Raw genomic sequence first — 20,319 nt, 5'->3', positions numbered from 1 at the left:
GAATGTTAAAACATCGACCAAGACGCTCTCTGGTGTTACATGCAGAGATGGAAAATAATGCTGGGAGGAAAACAAGTGACCTCGTACCCTCTTAGGTACTTACTAGGTGGCTTTGAATATCTTGATAAAGCCTTAAATTCTTTATACAACATTGTATTCGACTCCAAGGCGGATACACGTGAAGTTCTCAAGCTATACATACTCCCAAAACTGGCTTTATCTACGATCATGTCTTGTCTTGTATTTTAAACGGCTTCTTCCTGTTATGATATGGTTCGACGCCCGTGACCTGTGCATGTGAAATGTTAACATGCTGAGCATTGTCACAGTGAAGCTGTGATTCTCCGTCAGTGGCATGTTCCTGAGCGGATATTCAAACCATGAGGAGGACGTGTAGGTCAGCGGCGCTTTGCGATAGTTACCCAAGCGCTAAAGAAAACACGAAACTCCCTATAGATGTTATCGCCTCAGACGGCTCAAAGAGGTTTAAACTCACCCCACTAGTATAATGTCTCACAACATTCTACCTACGTCGAAAGTTCAGAGGGGAATATTTGGTCCTAAGATGAAGTAACGCCGTTCACAGTGGCCGCGTGGTCTAACGCATGAACCGTCTTCGCCCGCTCGAACACTGGAGTCATGAGTCCGAATTCGACTCGAGAGATGGATGTCTGTGTACGTTTATACGTGTTTGTGTTGTTCTGCGTGTAGGTAGCAGCCTTCCGACGGGCTGATCCCCCGTCCAAGGAGTTCTACCTACTGTGTATGGGATTAAGAAACTGAAAAAAAGCGGCCAAGATCCAAAGGGTTGTAGATCCATAGAAAGGGAGAAGGAATATGAAGTAAGAGAGATGGGGAAAACTACATAATGAGTTCTATAATTTCTATACACCCGCATATACATATATTATAAGGCTGATAATATCAAGGGCTATGACATGGACAAGTCATGGAAGAGATGAGAAATGAATATGGAATCGTGGTCGGAAACCCTCAATTGAGAGACCTAGGCGTATATGGAGGATAATATTAAAATATGTATTCTTGAAGGATGATGTGACTGGTTCAGGGAAAGTACCTGTGGCTGATTTTTATGAAAGCGGTAATGAACTTTCGCGTTGCATATAAGGCAGAAAGTTTATTGACTGGCTAAAGATTCGGCCACACAGAACGCTACGTACGCGACGCACGCTACGTACGCTATGTTCGTAATACGAACAGAAAAATATCTCCCTTTATTGCCAACGTGACTGGCCACACAGACTTCCGTACGCTACGTTCCCTATGTTAGCTGCGTCGCAGAGTGTACACAGCATACGTAGCGTACGTAGCGAACATAGCGTAGCGCTCTGTGTGGCCGAACCTTAACACACTAACAGCTTGTCGACGAGGAGTCCGCTCCATGGAGTTGGCTTACTTGGCAATACGACACTATTTAGTAACCACTTGCTACGTACTAACAATTGTTAAGTTTTTGATGAATTAATGATGGGGCACTAGGTGGCAAGCGATGTCAACAAAATTGCGAACAAAGAATGTTGAAAGCGACCGGCTGGCGCCGAAACTGCGGGCCTTCCCCTTTATCAAATCCCTATTAAGAATGAATTGGCCCGGAAACCAATACACTCCGCTTCTGACTGTTAGAACAATGGCGGTTCATTATCCAGAACTCAAGACTGAACTGATAAGCATAGTAACGGCAAGCCTATGTCCTATAGGAAAAACGGAACGTGAGAAGCTCTGTATATGAACTGCGCTATCATGGGCTTAGGCGGGGAAGGGGGCAAGCAAAATGTCTACCCCATTAGAACGAATATGATTGCTGAACAGGGCAAGGAGATTTTTGTAATTTCCCCCAATTCACAAGAGAATTACTAATGTTTGCTCCAAAAGTTATGCCTCATAAATTTTTATTCAGGATTACAATAGACCTGCAGACCGTCTACAGAGTTTACAAACATACACTGCTTAAACTTACCAAGATTTCGATATTCAAAAACTCTTTATCTTTCGAAGGAGAAGCAAAAATCAGTAGACCTAAGCATTGTTACTTCGAAACGGTAAGCCATGATTATATGTCCAAATTTGTTGACCGCGCCATAGCTCAAGTGGTTAGTCGCTGGCTTCCCACCGCGGCGGCCCGGGTTCAAACCCGGGTCTGGTCAAGTGGGATTTGTGGTGGACAAAGTGGCGCTGTGGTAGGTTTCCTCCGAGTACTTCGGTTTCCCCTGCCAATCTTCACTGCACCAAATTCTCCATCATCATAATCACCCGGGCAGGTACAATAGGCCAATCAGTGGCCGCTGTGCCGAGTGGACTCAACTGGACTCCACCACCCCACTATGCGAAAATGCGAATAGGTCCAAATTTCCACAATCAACTCTTAGGAAAATAATATTTTGTATTATTCTTCAATTCAAATGTGCAAGTTTTCACAATTATATTTTAGCGGACTTAGGGCCAATAATAAAACTAACTCTTCATTACAGATATAATCTTCCGTCTGTACATAATATCTGCGCATGATGGTCGCTAGTTCTGTGGCGAAAATACCATAAACATATAATGCGTATACTGCTACAGGCTGGTACTGAACATATACGCCATCGCTGGGAAAAAAAATATGTAAATATGTACAAGAATTTTAAATAAAATTAATTTTACCAAACGTAAGGCTCCAGAAGATGTTCGTAATTTAGGTGCATGAAATGAAGTACAATGCTTCTAGACTTGTTTCCGAAGGTTCTCACTTCTAATCTTGGCAATATTATCGGCTATCCTAACGTTGCTTCATAGCTTTCCAGACGATCTGTAGGAGAGCAGTCGACGAAAGGCTTCCAAATTCGTACCTATTCACCACTCGCTGACTACTTCCAGCCTCATTTCACGTTATATAAACATGGACAGTCAAAATTGATCTATTTATGGCTCTACCGCACTTTCTTGGGCCTTGGCCGCATTTTCAGTTTCTTCATCTTTTACAATCAGTATGACTCCTTTGGCTGGGGATCAGCCCGTCGCAAGGCCACTACCTACAAACAACACAAACACAGAATAAACAGGCACATATATTCATATATATAAGATAAACGCCGTCTTAAGTGTAACAATTTTATTGTAGTTCTTTCTTCTTCCCCCTCACTCCACACTACATGTTTCGGCCCTAAATGGCCATCACCTGATGTAGTGTGGAGTGAGGGGGAAGAAGAAAGAACTACAATAAAATTGTTACACTTAAGACGGCGTTTATGTTATATATATTGTGCGAGTGTAACAGGATGCTCAAATATAATATTGTAAACAGATATTCATGTTTGGAGTGGGATTCGAACCCACGATCACAATGTTCGAACGGGCGAATACGGTTCATGCCTTACACCGCGCGGCCACTGTGATCAGCCGGCAGTCAAAATAACTTCGTTAGGGAACATAGGAATCCATATAAAGGACATCTGAAGCAACAATCTTTATATTTACATAACGCCACTGAACGTTGCTGTCGAGTGGTTGACGTTTCTGCTTCGGATCCGGAGGCTGGGGTTCAGCTGGCTATTCTGACCGACGCTTTTCACGTTTTTTTTTTTACTTTGCCCCTCCAAAAAGTATCTCGGGCGCTTTCTGCCACGTGTGTTCCAATTTATTATCCCTTAATCATACTATCATTTGCCTCGGAGGGTAATGCGACCGGGGCGTGAAGCTGGCTACTCACCTTCAACTAGTGCCGAAGTCAAGAATACATGGATCTATACACCTATTCCCGTACACGTCTTAATTGCGTAGTACTTAATTAGTTAAGCAAAGGACAGTTTTACCATGTTTTAGTATGAATCGACACCATATAGTCTGAGCTAATGAGAACGTCGTTAAATAAACAATAACTATGAATTTTATGTGTTTCATTCTGGTCCGTCATACTAACAATTACAAAGACAAAAATAACACCGTCCAGTGTGACTATTTAAGTTTTATCATTTAAAGACTCATCACCCTTACATGTTTCGATCCCTACGGATCTTCCTCAGAGGGCATCAATACTGTGTTCAGAAACTACTATTACAATAGGTGTTACTTAACACCTATTGTAATAACAAAACGGATAAGGGTGATGAGTTTTCAAATGATAAAACTTTAATAGTCACACTGGACGGTGTTATTTTTGTCTTTGTAAACAATAACTGAATAATAAAATACAAACATATATAGCTGCATAGGCCCACCCATGTTTCCACAGTTCATAGTGCAATATTTACATTTCTGAGTATGTGTTAGGCAAACCCAGGAAAAGGAAACAGCAGATCAACCCAGGGAACATAATTCTGACTACTTCAAATTCCGGTTCATCCATTTCACTCCCCACGCGTCTGCACAAGACTTGTGACGGACTTACTCTTCCTGTTGCAGTGCAAACAGTGCGGCAAGTCGTTCAAGCGCTCGTCCACGCTCTCGACACACCTGCTGATCCACTCGGACACGCGACCCTACCCGTGTCAGTTCTGTGGCAAACGCTTCCACCAGAAGTCAGACATGAAGAAGCACACCNTGTAGATATTGTGTTAACCGACGTTTTGGAGGAACGTATCGCCTCCATTTTCAGGGTACACCAGCATGTTAGCACCTGCTCACATTGGTTACTCGCTCACGGATTTTCTTCTGTTTTCTTCTACCCTGAAGATGGAGGCGATACGTTCCTCCAAAACGTCGGTTAACACAATATCTACACGACGCCACATCCCAGAAGACGACTTTTTTCAGCAGATGAGCTAGATTTATTAAGTTCCTTTGGAGAGAGTTCTGATCTCGTCCTGATGAAGTCCCGTAAGTTCCAGTTGTAGGGTTCATAAAGGCGTCAATGGGCGGTATCGATATTGAAATTTGTTATCGATAAATTCTATGCAAGTGTATTATTTTTGGTATGTAACTAATTCAATCAGGCTGTGGTTTCTCTCATTAATGGGCGACTAATAGTATTCTATTGTTTTAAATTTCTGCATATTACTAATTAATTACTCACCTCCAACTAGTGTAGAGGTAAAGAAAATATGGATTTATACATCCACTCCCCCATACGCCTTCATGGCTTAGTGTTTAATTACTTAAGTACAGGGACAACTTCACTCTTACCTCTACCTCTTTACTAACTAAGTACGTAAAATTGTAGGAATAATGATATTAGCCGACAAAGGTAGCTGAAAGTTACGATTTCTCAACACTACGTGAGTTTAGATACTGCGGGATGACAGGTAGCCTGATCAGTTTCAAATGAAATATCTTTCACGGAACGGACATCAAGTAATACGTACACGTGTTTATACAAAGGCATAATTAAAAATTAAACCCAGATTAACAGTTACTGCAACTTGGAGCAGCAAAGTCAGTCTTGGGGGAATCCAATGGACAGTAAGCAAATTAATCTTCTGGTTCCATTCTTCTTGAGTACTTCTTCAACTTCTGAAGAGCATTTACAACTTCAACGAAGCCAGACTCAAATACTATTAGTTCAGGTGTATGTAGTTATCTCATTTTCCTTAACAGTCATCAACCCGAGGCACACTGAAAAAAAAAATTATTCCACTTATTGAACTTACTGTAAGAATGTGAACAAAGTTTATGGTCTTTATCTTTCACGAAATTAATTCGAGGCTGGTGGAGTTTCTTTAATTCGCTTATACGTGGTAGTCATTAAGTTCGTGGAATGTGGTTTTATCGCATCATATTACAAAGTATTCCCATACATTTATGCAGATCCACATCGGCCCTCAAAATAGTTGCCGTTGGCCGCTATGCAAGTCTGCCAACGTTGATATAGCTGCCGAAAACATTGCTGAAACATACTGGCAGTAAATTCCCCCTTACGGCGCTTTGCGGCCATTCCACGAACTTACTGACTGTGGCAGTATGTCTAAACAAGTGCTCATTTTGCTTTTTGTTCTTTTGTTTGCTTCAAGCTCCTTAATTATATCTAAATGTTGTTAATATTCGCTAAATATCGAACGAAAATATGTGGAACCAAGGCCATAAACTGATAAAAATAATCACAGCGTGTGTATTTTTTACGAAACATTTTCCCTAAAACTGTTACATTTCCTTAGATAACATTATTCTTGTTCTGTTATTTATATACGGTAGTACTGAAATTCCCGAACACGCGAAAGCAACTAGACGATAATACAGTCGAATATTCTATTTTTATCGTCATTAGAGATAAATCCACTTGCTGCTCGTAAGGCCACACAAATATACCGCCTACCATCTGAATACATCACTCGTTCACTCACTCATGGAGTTGAACCCTTCTTGAGAACCTGCCAGTTGTGCAGCTACTCAAGAACTTCCCAGCATTTGATGGAACCCGAAAGTTCATTACCGTCTTCACAAGAGCCCTCCACTGGTCCCTATCCTGAGCCAGATCAATCCAATCTATACCATCCCATTCTATCCCTCTAAGATCCATTTTAATATTGTTCACACACCTACGTCTTGGTCTTCCCCGTTGACTCTTTCCTACTGGTTTTTCCCCAAAATTCCTATATGGATTCCTCTTCTCCCCATCCGTGCTAAATCCCCTGCCCATCTCATCATTCTTGACTTGATCAATCTAATTATACTTGGAGAAGAGTACAAGTTATGAAGCTCCTCATTACGCAGTTTTCTCCAACCTCCTGTCACTTCATCTCTCTTCGGCCCAAATATTCTCCTCAACACCCTGTTCTCAAACACCCTCAGTCCATGTACCGCCCTTAATGTCAGAGGCCAGGTTTCACACCCTTACATAACCACAGGCAAAATTATAGTCTTCTATATTCTAATTTTTATGTTTTTAGACATCAGAAGAGAAGACGAAAACTTTTGGACTGCCTGGTAGCAAACGTTATCAGAGTTCATTCTCCTCTTAATTTACTCCTGAATTAGGTTTTGATTTGTTATCGTCGTTCCTAAATATCTGAACTGTGCCACATTTTCAAAAATCTGTTACCTAACTTATGTTATATTGACAGTTTAACTCTGTGAGACACAATGATTACCAGTACTAAATGTATTACGTACCTTAACATTCAAAATTCAACTTTCTGTCCACAGGCTTTATGTATAGGTTTCGTGTGATTCTCAGAATATTTTCTTAAAAACTTTAAATTCTTAGCCTCTATCATCGAGACTAATTGTGCTTTCTGAAAGAAATTCTTCGCTATTATTTACATAAAATTGAAACTTCAGAATTGAGTGCAAGACAGATCATATAGGATGCCGTTCTTTACATCCTTCGTGTTGTAAAATATTCCACATCAATACTGGAAGAGGGTGACATACTAACTCACAAATGACGAGTAAGCCTAATGCTCACACCTCACGCGCACAGGATTCAATAAACAGACCATTTATTGAGATTGGTTTAGTGACAGCAAAACCATAGCCATCTCGGCTCTGCATTCAAATGACGCCGTACATTCTTGTGCATGTTTTATCGCCATTTCAGTCTCTTTGATTCTTCTCACATCATTATCTTTCCCAGTATTTGCCTAGAACACTTGCGAAGGGCACAAATCCTTACGCAAAACACGTTCTCTGTGCTCGGCCACATTTTGTTTCCTGTAGTTTGCTCTCACTCTCGAATGATAACGCCCCTTCAGACATGTTTGAGACAGGGAATACCTGGGCCTTGTGGTGATACAAAATATCATCAAAATGTCATTTATATTTATTTTAACATTACTTTTGGATTTTGAGAGAAAATTAGGGATAAAGATGAAATCAAATTCGCAACTATCCATAAAATTCTTAGAAAATTACAGATTTAACTGAAGAATCCACATTCCTCGAACTCCCTATTCAAGTATCCCACTCCGAATTTTCGTTATCAACCAAAAAGACGATCTTTGAGTAATCCCTAGAAATTCTGCCAGGAGACCGTAACAGATCACCAGGAATATGACATAGAAAGCGGCTGATGATTATAACGAGGACAAATAGTATACACATATGGCCTATTCTGAAATGTATTAATTGTATTATTATTATTATTATTATTATTATTATTATTATTGTTTAAACAACTGTCGTTAAAATGCATTCAGATTCAATAAGGGATGCAGACAAATTTGTCAAGGATTTGCAGGTTCAGACAGTAAAGCAAACAGCTGACACTACTATCCCTGTAATCTTTACAACTCTCTTTGCTATCGACGCCTTCACCACACGAGAGCTGACAATCTCGAGGTGGGAAGGAAATGTGCGTCCACTCCCACGAAAGCAGCGAATAATTTATAAAGCTCGCAGCCGTCATAAACTAGTCTTTTCGTCTCTCCCTCCCGCTCATACATGGTGAGTTGTGTGACTGCCGGCCAGAGCTAACCCTCGACCCTCTCCATCCACCAAACACGATACAAGGCAGGCAACAATAAGGAATTATTACATAGGACACTAATAACTTCGCAGTCGCTTTAGTCCGTTCCTGAGTGCATTGGGAAAATGTTAATTTTTTCGAAATAAATTATGGAACGGTAGTATCTTTAAGCTAGAAGAGAAAATTATTTGTCGAAAAACGAAAGAATATACAATGAACACTTTTAAAATTCGTGTACAGTTTTAATTTCACTAAATTAACATTCGTGTGGATTTAACCTATAGTATTAATAATTAAAACATACTGATTAAGGAGGTTATGTATCATTGGGTCTGGTGCCATGGTAACAGTGTACGAGCAGACACGGCGTGACATCCCAGGAGAGTCACCTCAATGAAGAACCCCGAGCTACTTATTATTTAAATCCAGAAGACTGCTTTCTTCATAGTCACAGCCGTGAAAACCTCAAATCTTACATATTTAAATCTATACGCGAAATAAAAAAGTGACCGCTTAAAAATATAGTAATGAACTCTCGTGTTCCATAAAAGACGGGGAATTTCTTCAAGCGGACTCTGCTCAGTGTTTTTTTTTTTACTGGATCTACAGCTCCTTGGGCCCTGACCTCTGATCTCTCAGTGTCATGAGCATTTTACTGAAGGTAGGACTCCTTGGACGGTTATCAGTTCGTCACAAGGCCTCTACCTAAACACAAAATAAACATATACACCACCAAACATCCATGCCTTGTGTGGGATTCGAACCCACGATCCCGGCTTCCGAGCGAGAGAAGACAGTTCATGCCTTAGACCGCTCGGCCACCGTGACTGGCGCTGAATGGAGTGAGCCCCTTTGCAAACGAACGTACAGATGAGAATGAGAGAAACGTTTCCGTACAGATTTTAAAAGTACCTGCTGATCTATAGATCCTTCCTGATTAATGTTTGTATAAATTTTATATAATATTTCCATCACAATAGTCTTCCAAGTTCATGAGAACCACATTAATTTTGAATGAAGATAAGTTCTGAATATAACACTTACCTATAAATGTTTTACGGTAAATTTTATATGTTCTTAACCTCTTAAAGTACAAAGATTACCATAATAATTTGCTATAAGTAAAAGTAAAGCTATCCCTGTACCAGACCGTGAAGGCCCATAGGGTTGTGAGGGATAACATTTAGAAACTCCGAATTTCGCTTAACAGCTGTATATAGGGCTCCCAGATACCCCGTTTTCCCCGGATTCTTCCGTTTTTTCACCCCAATTTTGTTCCTCCGTTTATTGTTTGCCCGGAGTGCATAATTATCCTTTTTTTTATTTAAGTCAATTGCGAATTATATTTCATGGGTTAAATATTATCATAAAATTTGTGTAATCCTGGAAAATGACATTGTTATAGTTTATTTCGTTATGTTGAATTTTGTGAATGTTGGCAGCACTTGAGGTACTAAACTAAAGCAGAGGTTGTTGGTGATAGTGTATTTTTAATCCGTTCAATCTTCGCTAGAAAGTCAGTGTCAAGTTAGCAAAAATGTTTGAGGGCGAAGAAGATCCATCAAAGACTCCTCCACGGAAGAAGTTGAAGTTCCAGGCCAAACATAATCAAATATATCTTAAGAAATGGGAAGATATATTTTCGTGCATTCTATAAATATGTAATGGGGCTACGTAATATTTGTAATATTTGTTATATAAATGTGTAGTAGGCCTATGTAATACAGATGTGTAGTAGCATTTTGCAAGTTATGTAGTATGTTGATAATGTATATTTTATAGCCTATTAGTTGTGAAAAATGTCGTTATAAACAAGCAACGAGACATCACTCCTTTTTTTATTTTACAAAATCTGGCAACCCTAGATGTATATATGCATTCTGTAGGATTCTCAGAATAAACAGTCATTGGCCCCCTAAGCAGTAACAATCATTTGAGTTTTGTAATTGTGACAGTCTATTTTCTTCGAGATATTAACTCAATTTTAAATATAATTTCATTAATGTTAACCTTAAAATACTTATAAATATGAAGAAATTATAAATGGCCCGATTCTTTGAAGCTTTAGGAATGCGCTGCTTCCTCAGTTCAGTTAACTGTGCCCTTCTGGTAATTAATACTCAATGACAGACGAATATGCTTAAATTTTAATTTAATATATGGTTTAAAATAAAAATTAGTTGCTGTTTACGCACTGGAAACTTCTTCTCGTGCCACTGTTGCATTGAAAACCATGCCTATGTTCAATTGAGCCTCACTATTTTTATCAAACTGCAGCTAAGATGACATAGCTGAAAAATTAAAAACTGCGTGTTAAGTCCCATGCTTCAATCACGAAAATGGTAGCTATGAGTGGTAGGTGCTTATCTGTTGCTTCTGTGCTAATAAATATTTTTTGAACCACAGCAAGTCACTTCACATGAAAACGTTCACGTTTTCTTATCCTTCGGAAAAAATGTACTTACTCTGTAACGTCACTTAAAAGATAAAATTGTCTTATGCAGGAAACTGTAAAAATTAGTTAACAAATTCCGGTCTAGAAAACCGAAATTAACGACCATGGGGATCCGTTGCGCTGACCACGCGACACCCTCTATCCGCTAAAGTTGGCACTAACTTCGCCGAGAAGTGGCGGTTGCTCGGTCGGTATAGTTCGCTTGCGGACTAAAACCACGCAGTTTTTTTAAAGCAAATACATAAGAAAGTAAAGTTATCTCTGTTAGAGGCCGTGGAGGCCCATAGGGTTCTGAGACGTCGAGACTCCCACATTTTCTAGACAGTCGGCTCACAGATGGCGGTGAGGTTGTCAGCCTTACGCGATTGCCGCCCTTTACCCCCAGGAATATTCCTGGTACTCATTTCTGTTAGAGGCTTCAGTCCACCCCAGGGTCATACGCGGCTGGAAGGATTAAGTCAATATAATAAAAACAGACTATTCAGAACTGATCCAATCACGTGCACTTCCTGACCCACTTACGCTCCCTGCTTTCCTAACATAGACCTATGCAACGAAAATATGACTTCATACACAATGAGTTACCTGTGATTAACTTCTTTGCAATTATTCACGATTCACGTGGAACTGTTAGTTCGACCAAGATGATTAATGATGCGTGTGTTGTGAGTGCGTTTTCTTGCCCTACCTCATTAGTCTGAACGTGTCCATGACAGCTTTAAAGAGATTCATGTCACATTAAACGTGTGCTATTCGTCTCGTTTCATTCTGTAAAGCGACAGTGCGTCAAATGCGCCAATTAATCGTTAAGTTCTGTGTGACCAATATACAGAACTTAACACGCGCCTATAGCTCCAACAGAACTGAATGCTATGCTTTGAGAATTTATCAAAATTAATCCTACGTACAAGCAGTTTACTGGGCTCAGTATGGGTTGAAATACAGTTTTACAGAACTTGGAAGCTGATGGCCTGGTTTTGTTGCCTATAAACATAGTACACTGGCGGAATTTATGGATATTTAGAATGTTTTACTTAAATTAGGATGAGTTGAACACGCAGATGGCACTAGTGAAATAAGAATACGCTGACATACTTAATTTTCTCGGGCACACTTAAAGACAACAGACCAGCTGAAGCACCGAAGCAGAAATAAGCTAAGAAAGCCTAATTCGAAATGAATTTCAATAAATTTTAACTAATGCAGAGTTTTGTTTTAGTGGTACTGAAATTTCTGGTTCTAATATTAAGAAGTTAGCTAGTAAGTTACTTTTTGTTTGTTTGTTTGTTTGTTGGTGCACCGCACTTCTCATAATAAGACAAAACCATAAGCATAAGTGGTCGCGGGTTCGATTCCCGATGAGGTCATTGGATTTTTCAATTCACTTAATCCTTCCAGTCGCACTATGGCCCTGGGGTCTACTAAGCCTCTAACAGAAATGAGTACCAGCAATCTTCCTGGATGTAAAGGGCGGCCGGCGCGTAGGGCTGACAACCCCACCGCCACCTGTGAGCCGACTTTGTAGAAAGTGTGGGGAGCCTCAACGTCTCATAACCTTATAGGCCTCCACTGCCTGTTGCAGCGATAGCTTTACCGTTTATAAAAAGAACACAGGGAAAGGTAGAAAAACATCGCATCCCCACAGACCAATGGAATATGCAACCAGACCAACAGGACCATTATCTTCCCCCCCCCCCTGCTTCCACTTTGGAGCATAGAGCTCATTTCTCAGTTTCATGATCATTTTACAGACGGTAGGATTCCTTGGACGGGTGATCAGCTCGTCGCAAGGCCTCTACCTAAACACAGGACAATAAAAACACACAATAAACGCATAAACACGCCAAACATCCATGAATTATGTGGGACTGGAACCCACGATCCCTGTTTCCGAGCGAGCGAAGACAGTTCATGCCTCAGACCGCTCGGCTACCGTGACCGGCACCATTATCAAACTATAAGAGCACACCGCCTGAGTTCGCCGAAACCGAGAGACAAGAAATGTCGTCATAATAGACACCTTCAATATTTTAATGTTAACTATACGTTTAATGATGTTATACTTAATTCACATTTATTGGCTCGTTGGTCTAAGGGTATGATTCTCGCTTTGGATGCGAGAGGTCCCTGGTTCAAATCCCGGAAGAGCCCGTATTTTGGCCGCCCCATAGCTCAGGCGGTTAGTCGCTGGCTTCCCGATCCCGGGTCTGGTCAAGTGGGATTTGTGGTGGACAAAGTGGCGCTGGGGCAGGTTTTCTCCGAGCACTTCAGTTTCCCCTGCCAATCTTCATTCCACCAATTGCTCCACAATCACCCTCACCTATCATCTGGGGCTGGTACAATAGGTCAGAAGTGGCCGCAGTACAAGGGACTTTGTCCCACCGCACTAGCATTAAAAAAAAATTAATTCACGTTACATAAAACAGACAAACTGAAAATAAACACTCCCATTCTGCAAACATTAGCCAATATAGGGAGAGAAGTAGACCAGAGAAAAAAGTGAATATAAGAAAAAGCTGTATATACCTGATGATGGCCAATAAAGGGCCGAAACATATAGTAGTTAATCAAAGAAATGCGTGGCTGTGCAAACATTGCGGTGACGCAACAATACTAGATTATTTTACACACAATATGACGCTAAAATATATTTGAGAAGCTTTCTGTAGCTCAGCCTTTACAGTAACTGAGTTGCGGACTGGACGACCAGGGTTCTCTTTTCGCACTGTCTCTCGTCTGAGGTTCACTCAACCTCCTATCGAATGAGTATCTGGAGCTCTTTCCCCGAGGTTAAAGCGGCCAGGGCGTGAAGCAGACCACTCACCTCCATGTATGTTATAGATTAAGTATGTACGGAGCTATAATTTCATTCTTTCCTAATTAGGCAAAAAGACAAATTTACTTTTGCAATCAGTATACACAAGCGGCTTTGAAAGGCCATGGTCTAATGAAATGAATATTGTAGAAAAGGTAAAGCTATCCTGTAATAGGCCGTGAAGGGCCATATGGTTATGAGACGACGAGGCTCCCACACTTTCTCTAGACAATCGGCTCACAGATGGCGGTAAGGTTGTCAGCCTTACGAGACGGCCACCTTTTACCCATAGCAAGATTCCTGGTACTCATTTCTGTTAGAGGCTGAGTCGACCCTAGAGTTATAATGCGGCTGGAAGGATTAGGTCAATTGAAAAATCCAATCACCTGACGGGGAATCGAACCCGCGACCTTCCGGCTTGTAGTATAGTGCCCAACCAACTACGCTACTCACGGTATCCATCCTGTGTATTTGTCTTCTAGTTTAATTCTGGTATACCATGACATGGAAATAGGCCACTACACACTCTCGCCAGCTGCGTAGTTCAGTGATACAACTGACAGGAGTTACGTTTATGGTTATGGCTGGTTACAGATAAAGGTATCTTATGAAAGTTTGTATAGAAGTTATGTGTCGTTTCAATACTCGTAAATAGGGTAAATCTAACATACTATTTAAGTTACCATAGTAATGTGGTAACAAATCAGTAACTACGACATGACAAGGAAGTACATATTTGGACAGTTAACTTATACCCCTTCACCGTAGGAATCCTCATTTCTGAATCACTTTCTTACGTAACTGAGAACTGATAGGCTTATATCAATTATTCCAATGTGACAACGAATCAGGTTCTCTGATACTACGAATAGACTGTGCAGAAACTGGGTCACCTGTTTGTCTTCAGACGTTCCGTTGCATAACCTGAAGTTCATATCAGCACGTAAGTGAGGTCAGTGAACGTGTAACACAATTGCCCCTAAGGACATACGGCCTCAGAAGTCGCTGGTCTCTTTTGCGAACCGAATCGATTTCCATAACAATCACGTAACAGAACTCATAAATAAATGCCTGCAATTCCTACCGCAAAGCTCATAATAATCTTCGGTTTCTTGTAAGCTGTCTTGGAGCCGGGATAGCGCAGTCGGAATAGCGAATGGCTACGGGCTGAGGTCGAAGTTCGGGTCCCGGTAGGGTCAAGAATTTTCTCTTCTCGACGTCTTCCAGACCAGCTCTGGGGCCCACCCAGCCTCCTATCTAATGGGTACCGGGGGTAAAGCAGCCGGGGCGTGAAGCTAACTGTTCACCTCCAGCTATTGCTGAGGTCAAGCAAATGTGAATCTATACATCAACTTCACCTCCAGCTATTGCTGAGGTCAAGCAAATGTGGATCTATACATCAACTTCCCCACACACCTTCATGGAGTAGTGCTTAACTAGTTAAGCACAGGAAGAGCTTTACCTGTTTTACCTTTTATAAGCTGTCTTGCCTGTCACGGTAGCCGAGCGGTCTAAGGAGTGCACTGTCTTCGCTCGCTCGAAAGCCGGGATCGTGGATTCGAATCCCACTCAGGGCATGGATGTTTGTGTGCGTTTTTCTGTGTTTGGGTACAGGTAGAGGCCTTGCGACGAGCTGATAACCCGAACAACGAGTCTTACCATATGTCTAAGATCTAGTAAACCGAAGTGAAACGGAGAGTTTCATGGAGGTAGGCCTAGGCCCAAACGAGGGCTGTAGTGACAATGAAAAAAAAAAAGCTGTCTTAAGATATATGAAACCATGATGTTGCCTGTTATTTTGCATGGATGTGAACACAGATTAAGGATATCTGAGAACAGAGAATTGAGTTGATTACATCTGAGCCTAAGAGTTAGCCAATGAGAAAATCCTGGAAGAACGTTCATCAGGAAGAGTGGCATGATGACAAGAAGCAGGAGCAGAAGAGGTGAGAAATGGATATAAATTTTGGGTTTGAAAACCGGAAGGAAAGAGACCATTTGGAAGACCAAGGCCTTGATGAAAAGGTATTACTGTTGGATCTTAAAGAATTAGAGCATGGAAGTATGGATTGGATTTATCTAGCTCAGGACAAGGACCAGTGGCGTGTTCTTGTGACGTTAATGAAATATCATGTTCTATACAACTTCGTGAATTTTTTTACTTTCTGATAGCCTGTTCGTTCCTTAAGAACGGCTCTTTTCTTACAGTGCAAAATGATAGAATCCTATAGTGGTCACTGTATTGTTACTATTTTCCGTCTTCGCACTGCCTCCATGTTGTTACTGCCAATGACGGAGAATTTGTATCCGGACCGCCTCTGTGGTCTATTGGTCACAGTTACTAGGTACAGATCCAGAGGTCCCGGGTTCGCTTCCAGGCGCTACCAGATTTTCTGATAAGTAATGGGTCTGGAACGGGGTCCACTCTGCCCCCTGAGGATGACTGAGGAGCTATTTCAAGGAAATAGCGGCTCCGCTCTAGAAAACCGAGGTTAACGGCCGTGGGGATCCGTTGCGCTGACCACTTGACACCCTCTATCCGCTAAAGTTGGCACTAACTTCGCTGACAAGCGGCGATCGCTCGATCGGTATAGTTCGCTTGCGGACTATAGGCCATGGCGTTTAATAATTTTTACGAATATTCGATAGTTGTTTACTATATTGATGTTCGTCGTTAAATCAAATGACAAAGAGACAAATATACAGTTGCGTGATAGAATTCCTAAGAGCCAATAGATATTCCTCGAGGAAGCCTAACTCGAAGGAGTTAGCCAGCCTGTTGCTAATCAACAGCAGGACAATTAGCTATGCCGGTTCTGTTGTGATTTACGGATGGAAACTGAAGTATCCAGCAAACACAAAACATTGCGTGTCTACGCCCAATATATCACATTCTGTCTATTGACACCCGCCCGAACTGGCCAGACACAGTTAAGCTACTCCGACATGGCATATGCAACTTTTAAAAGCATTGTTATAGTGCGCCAGAATCAGACGGAAGAAAGGGCGTGCGAGGGAGGGGTAAGTATAATGACCGACCTGAGATTGCAAGAATTCAATAACTACTTTTACAGGCATCTTTAATGATGAGAGACCGGCTAAAATGCTTCCATCAATCATGTCCCATTCCTTTTACAACAAAAGAATGAAGCTTGATGCAATAAAGCGGACTTAACACTGCATTAATGCTAAAAGGGAAAACAGTACACGGTCATATTTCATCCATTTCCATATAGACCTATAAAGCAAAGTATGGCAGTGTCGTTTCTCTGAAACTTCCGTCATACAAGCTCCGAGTGTTGATAATGTCTCCGTTACCTTAAAAACAACGAGCGGTTTATTCTGCAGTCATTTGTTTGTCTAATGCAATGGCATATCGCTAGCCTGAACCCAGTAATCCTAACCGACCTACAGCACCACCATAAATATAACACCTCCAACAATAACAAACTTAATCTCATTATATATATATACAATTGGAAAGACTGGTGATTTTAAATTTTAAACTACGGGCAGTGTAGCAGCTACGTAAGAATACACGCCTGATGATGGCCATTTAGGGCCGAAACATGTAGTGTGGAGGACGGAAAGAAGAAAGAACTACAATTAAACTGTTGCACTTAAGACGGAGTTTGTCTCATATAAATGTTTTGAATTTTAGTGTTTAACCCTTGCAAGAGAATCACATTCGCGTAACGCACGTGAAACATTTCCTTTGTAGTGTCTGTCGCCTCCAGGGATAGTCATCATTGGACGAAACACAAAAAGGTAAAAAGGTAAATCTGTCCCTGCAACAGGCCGTGGAGGCCCATAGCGTTGTGAGACGTCGAGACTCCCATATTATCAATAAAATCGGCTCATAGTTGGCAGTCAGCCTTATGCGCCGGCCGTCCTTTACCCCCCAGGAAGATTCCTGGTTATTCATTCATTTATGTTAGAAGCTGAGTCGATCCCAGGGCCATAGTGCGGCTGGAAGGATTAGGTAAATTGAAAAAAAATCTACCACATCAGGACTCGAACCCGCGACCTTCCGGCTTGTAGCATAGTGCCGCAACCAACTTACATTACTGCGTGCCTCGGCCGAAACATATTGTAGCATAAGAGACCCGTTGCTAGGTTTGACCGCGTAACGGAAGATGAAGCAACGCCCGCTGCTAGGCAACAGATTCTTAATAATATACGCAGCTATTACTGAGTAACGCCTTCGCAAACAAATACGTTCTCAAGGTAAATAATCAACACGTAATAATAAACGAACTGCTGCAAACGGTATTTTCTAGGCTGTCAGTGCCGAGATGTTATACTCGTAAGCAGGACAAGTGAAATAAATTGTCAATTGCAGTATAGGACAAGGTGAAGCCAGTCATAGAAAATACAAGAGGCTTAAACTTGGCGGTGGCCAAGCTTACGACCGTTAAAGTTAGTAGTCTGCCGTTATAGCATCAGATACGTAACATGGGCATGACCTGCCTTGCAAAGCCTAGACTGACAGAGGACTTGCGCGAGTATGTAGTGAGCAAGGAATTGCTTTTTTTATTTTAAATCCATTAATACCGGTGATTCGATAGATCGATCAAACCAGTACTCTAATTAGTTCTCATTATCGAAGATGCACTGTATCCAATTCACTTACAGAGATAAAGTAGGTGTACATATGCATGAAGTACAGTTCATTTTGAGAATGAAATCGTCGCTCAGACAGCCACAAAACTTCCGGCCTTTCACAGAACCTGAGTGTTCATTACCGTGATCACAAGAGCCCATCACTGATCCGTATACAGAGCCAGGCTAATCCAATCTATACATTCCCACCCTATCTCTTTCAAGTATATTAAGTGAAAGTGATCATACAGACAATAACACTAATATGGGTACATCATACATCGTGAAAACTTTTTTCTGCTACTACAGTACTTGCCTTTTAACCCCCAATCGACTCAGACAAATTTTAATACTACGGAACATTCCACACGTCAATATGTTATAATGTAATTATGTAAATTTTTAAGTAAAACTGAGGTGGAAGAAAATTCTGACGTCTCGAATTTAAAAGGAAGCCGATCACAGTGGCCCCGCGGTGTAAGGCATGAACAGTCTTCGCCCCCTCGAACACTCAAGGCATGAATGTCTATCTGTATTTGTTCTGTGTTTGTGTTTCGTGTCTAAGTAGCGGCCTTATGATGGGCTGATCCCCTTGTGAGGAGTCCTACCGACTGTGTATAGGATTAAGAAACTGAAAAACGGCAAAGGTAGACAGATGGATAGATTAGCAGGATGATTTGGCCCCAGAACGAATGCTTAACATCACAAGTTTAATTGAGACAATTTCTGTAGTGTCGTGTGGGGTGGGCGGGAGATTAACAACCCCTCAACATGAAAGAACTAGCGTGATACAAAATGTTACACGTTGTGGACACGGTAATGAACCTTCGGGTTCCGTAAGAGTTTGGGAATTTCTTCATCAACTGAGCTACACTTAACTTTTGATCCTGCGCTCTGTGAAATTAAACTCGTTTCAAGCATGAGAGATCCTGTTATAAACACTGCAGACGTCCCCAAACCCTTTCTTTACTCACAGAGGATGGTAGACAACCTCGCTAGGGTTGTAGTCGTGGTAGCAGCAATTTGTTGTTTCGGTGCGTCCTCAGTCTAATTCCACATGCTTCACTTAATTGACACGGTATTGCGTCCAGCCGTTAGGTGTGTGGCGTTTCAAGTCTGGCATTTATAAATTGATCCAGGGGTTCGCGTTATGTAGATTATTGTGTGTCTTCCTAGGGCTGAAGTGATTCTATGTGCGACTGAATACTTTAGAAGCACGGACTAGCAACAGCCACAATTAACTAAGGGAACTGAGGGATCGATCAGAATTAGAGTGAATTTAAATGACGGTGCGATGTTCTCCACTCTGCTATAGCCACTACACTTATGAAGATTATCAGAGAGTCACAGTATAGATCCAACAAAATAAGTTCATTGTCAAATGACAATATATTAAAAGACCTTCGCACGACATAAGTACCGCAGTGTCCTGATCATAAGTTGATAATTCATAATCGTCTTTTATTAAAATATTATGACATTAACGGAAGAACATAGACTGAGGGTAGATTCTAAAGCGTTCTGACGATGGTGTCTAACACAGTTACTGGGTTTCTGGACTTTTTCAATCGCCCGGAATTCTAGCAAAGAGAAAAAAAAACGATGTTTCGAAAACTGCATCTGTTTCCGTCCTCAGGTGAGGTGGGGAAGACACTCAGTTGCGCCCCTTGTACAATGATTGAGATTAGTTCTTTATGAGGGGAGAAACTGAGTGTCTTCCCCACCTTACCTGAGGACGGAAACAGATCCGGTTTCCGAAACATCGTGTTTTCTATTTTCTAGAAAACGAACCACAAGAGAACACGTCACACGCTCTATCATCATCAGTTATGCTGAACCGATAAGAGATGGCGCAGAACAACAATTTGAGTGAGGTTTCTCACCACCCCTGACCGACTGAAGTGTCGATCACTATTCGTGTAACATACTTACTCATGGAGCTGAGCCCTTCTGGAGGAGCCGCCAATTCTGCAGCTACTCAAGATTTTCCCAGCATTTTATGGAACCCGAAGGTTCATTACTGTGTTCACAAGAGCCCTCCACTGGTCCCTATCCTGAGCCAGTTCAATCCAATCCATCCCATCCCATCCTATCTCTCTAAGATCCATT

The 20,319-nt window shown here is 41.4% G+C and overlaps 1 protein-coding gene and 1 non-coding gene across 2 annotated transcripts in view; both read left to right on the top strand.

The window, feature by feature from the left end:
• Positions 1 to 20,319, top strand: part of LOC111867847 (zinc finger protein Gfi-1b-like) — a 98,496-nt gene that overhangs the window by 55,654 nt on the left and 22,523 nt on the right. The window contains exon 5 of the mRNA XM_023858042.2: positions 4,402 to 4,541. Within this exon, the coding sequence (XP_023713810.1) occupies positions 4,402 to 4,541 (140 nt within the window). The remainder of the gene's footprint in view (positions 1 to 4,401; positions 4,542 to 20,319) is intronic.
• On the top strand, positions 12,873 to 12,944 carry Trnap-ugg. Its single transcript has one exon. It is a non-coding gene; the product is annotated as a tRNA-Pro (tRNA).

The sequence above is a fragment of the Cryptotermes secundus genome, unplaced genomic scaffold (genome assembly GCF_002891405.2).
Source record: "Cryptotermes secundus unplaced genomic scaffold, Csec_1.0 scaffold2543, whole genome shotgun sequence".
NCBI lineage: Eukaryota > Metazoa > Arthropoda > Insecta > Blattodea > Kalotermitidae > Cryptotermes > Cryptotermes secundus.
This window is presented reverse-complemented; position numbering and strand designations above follow the sequence as displayed.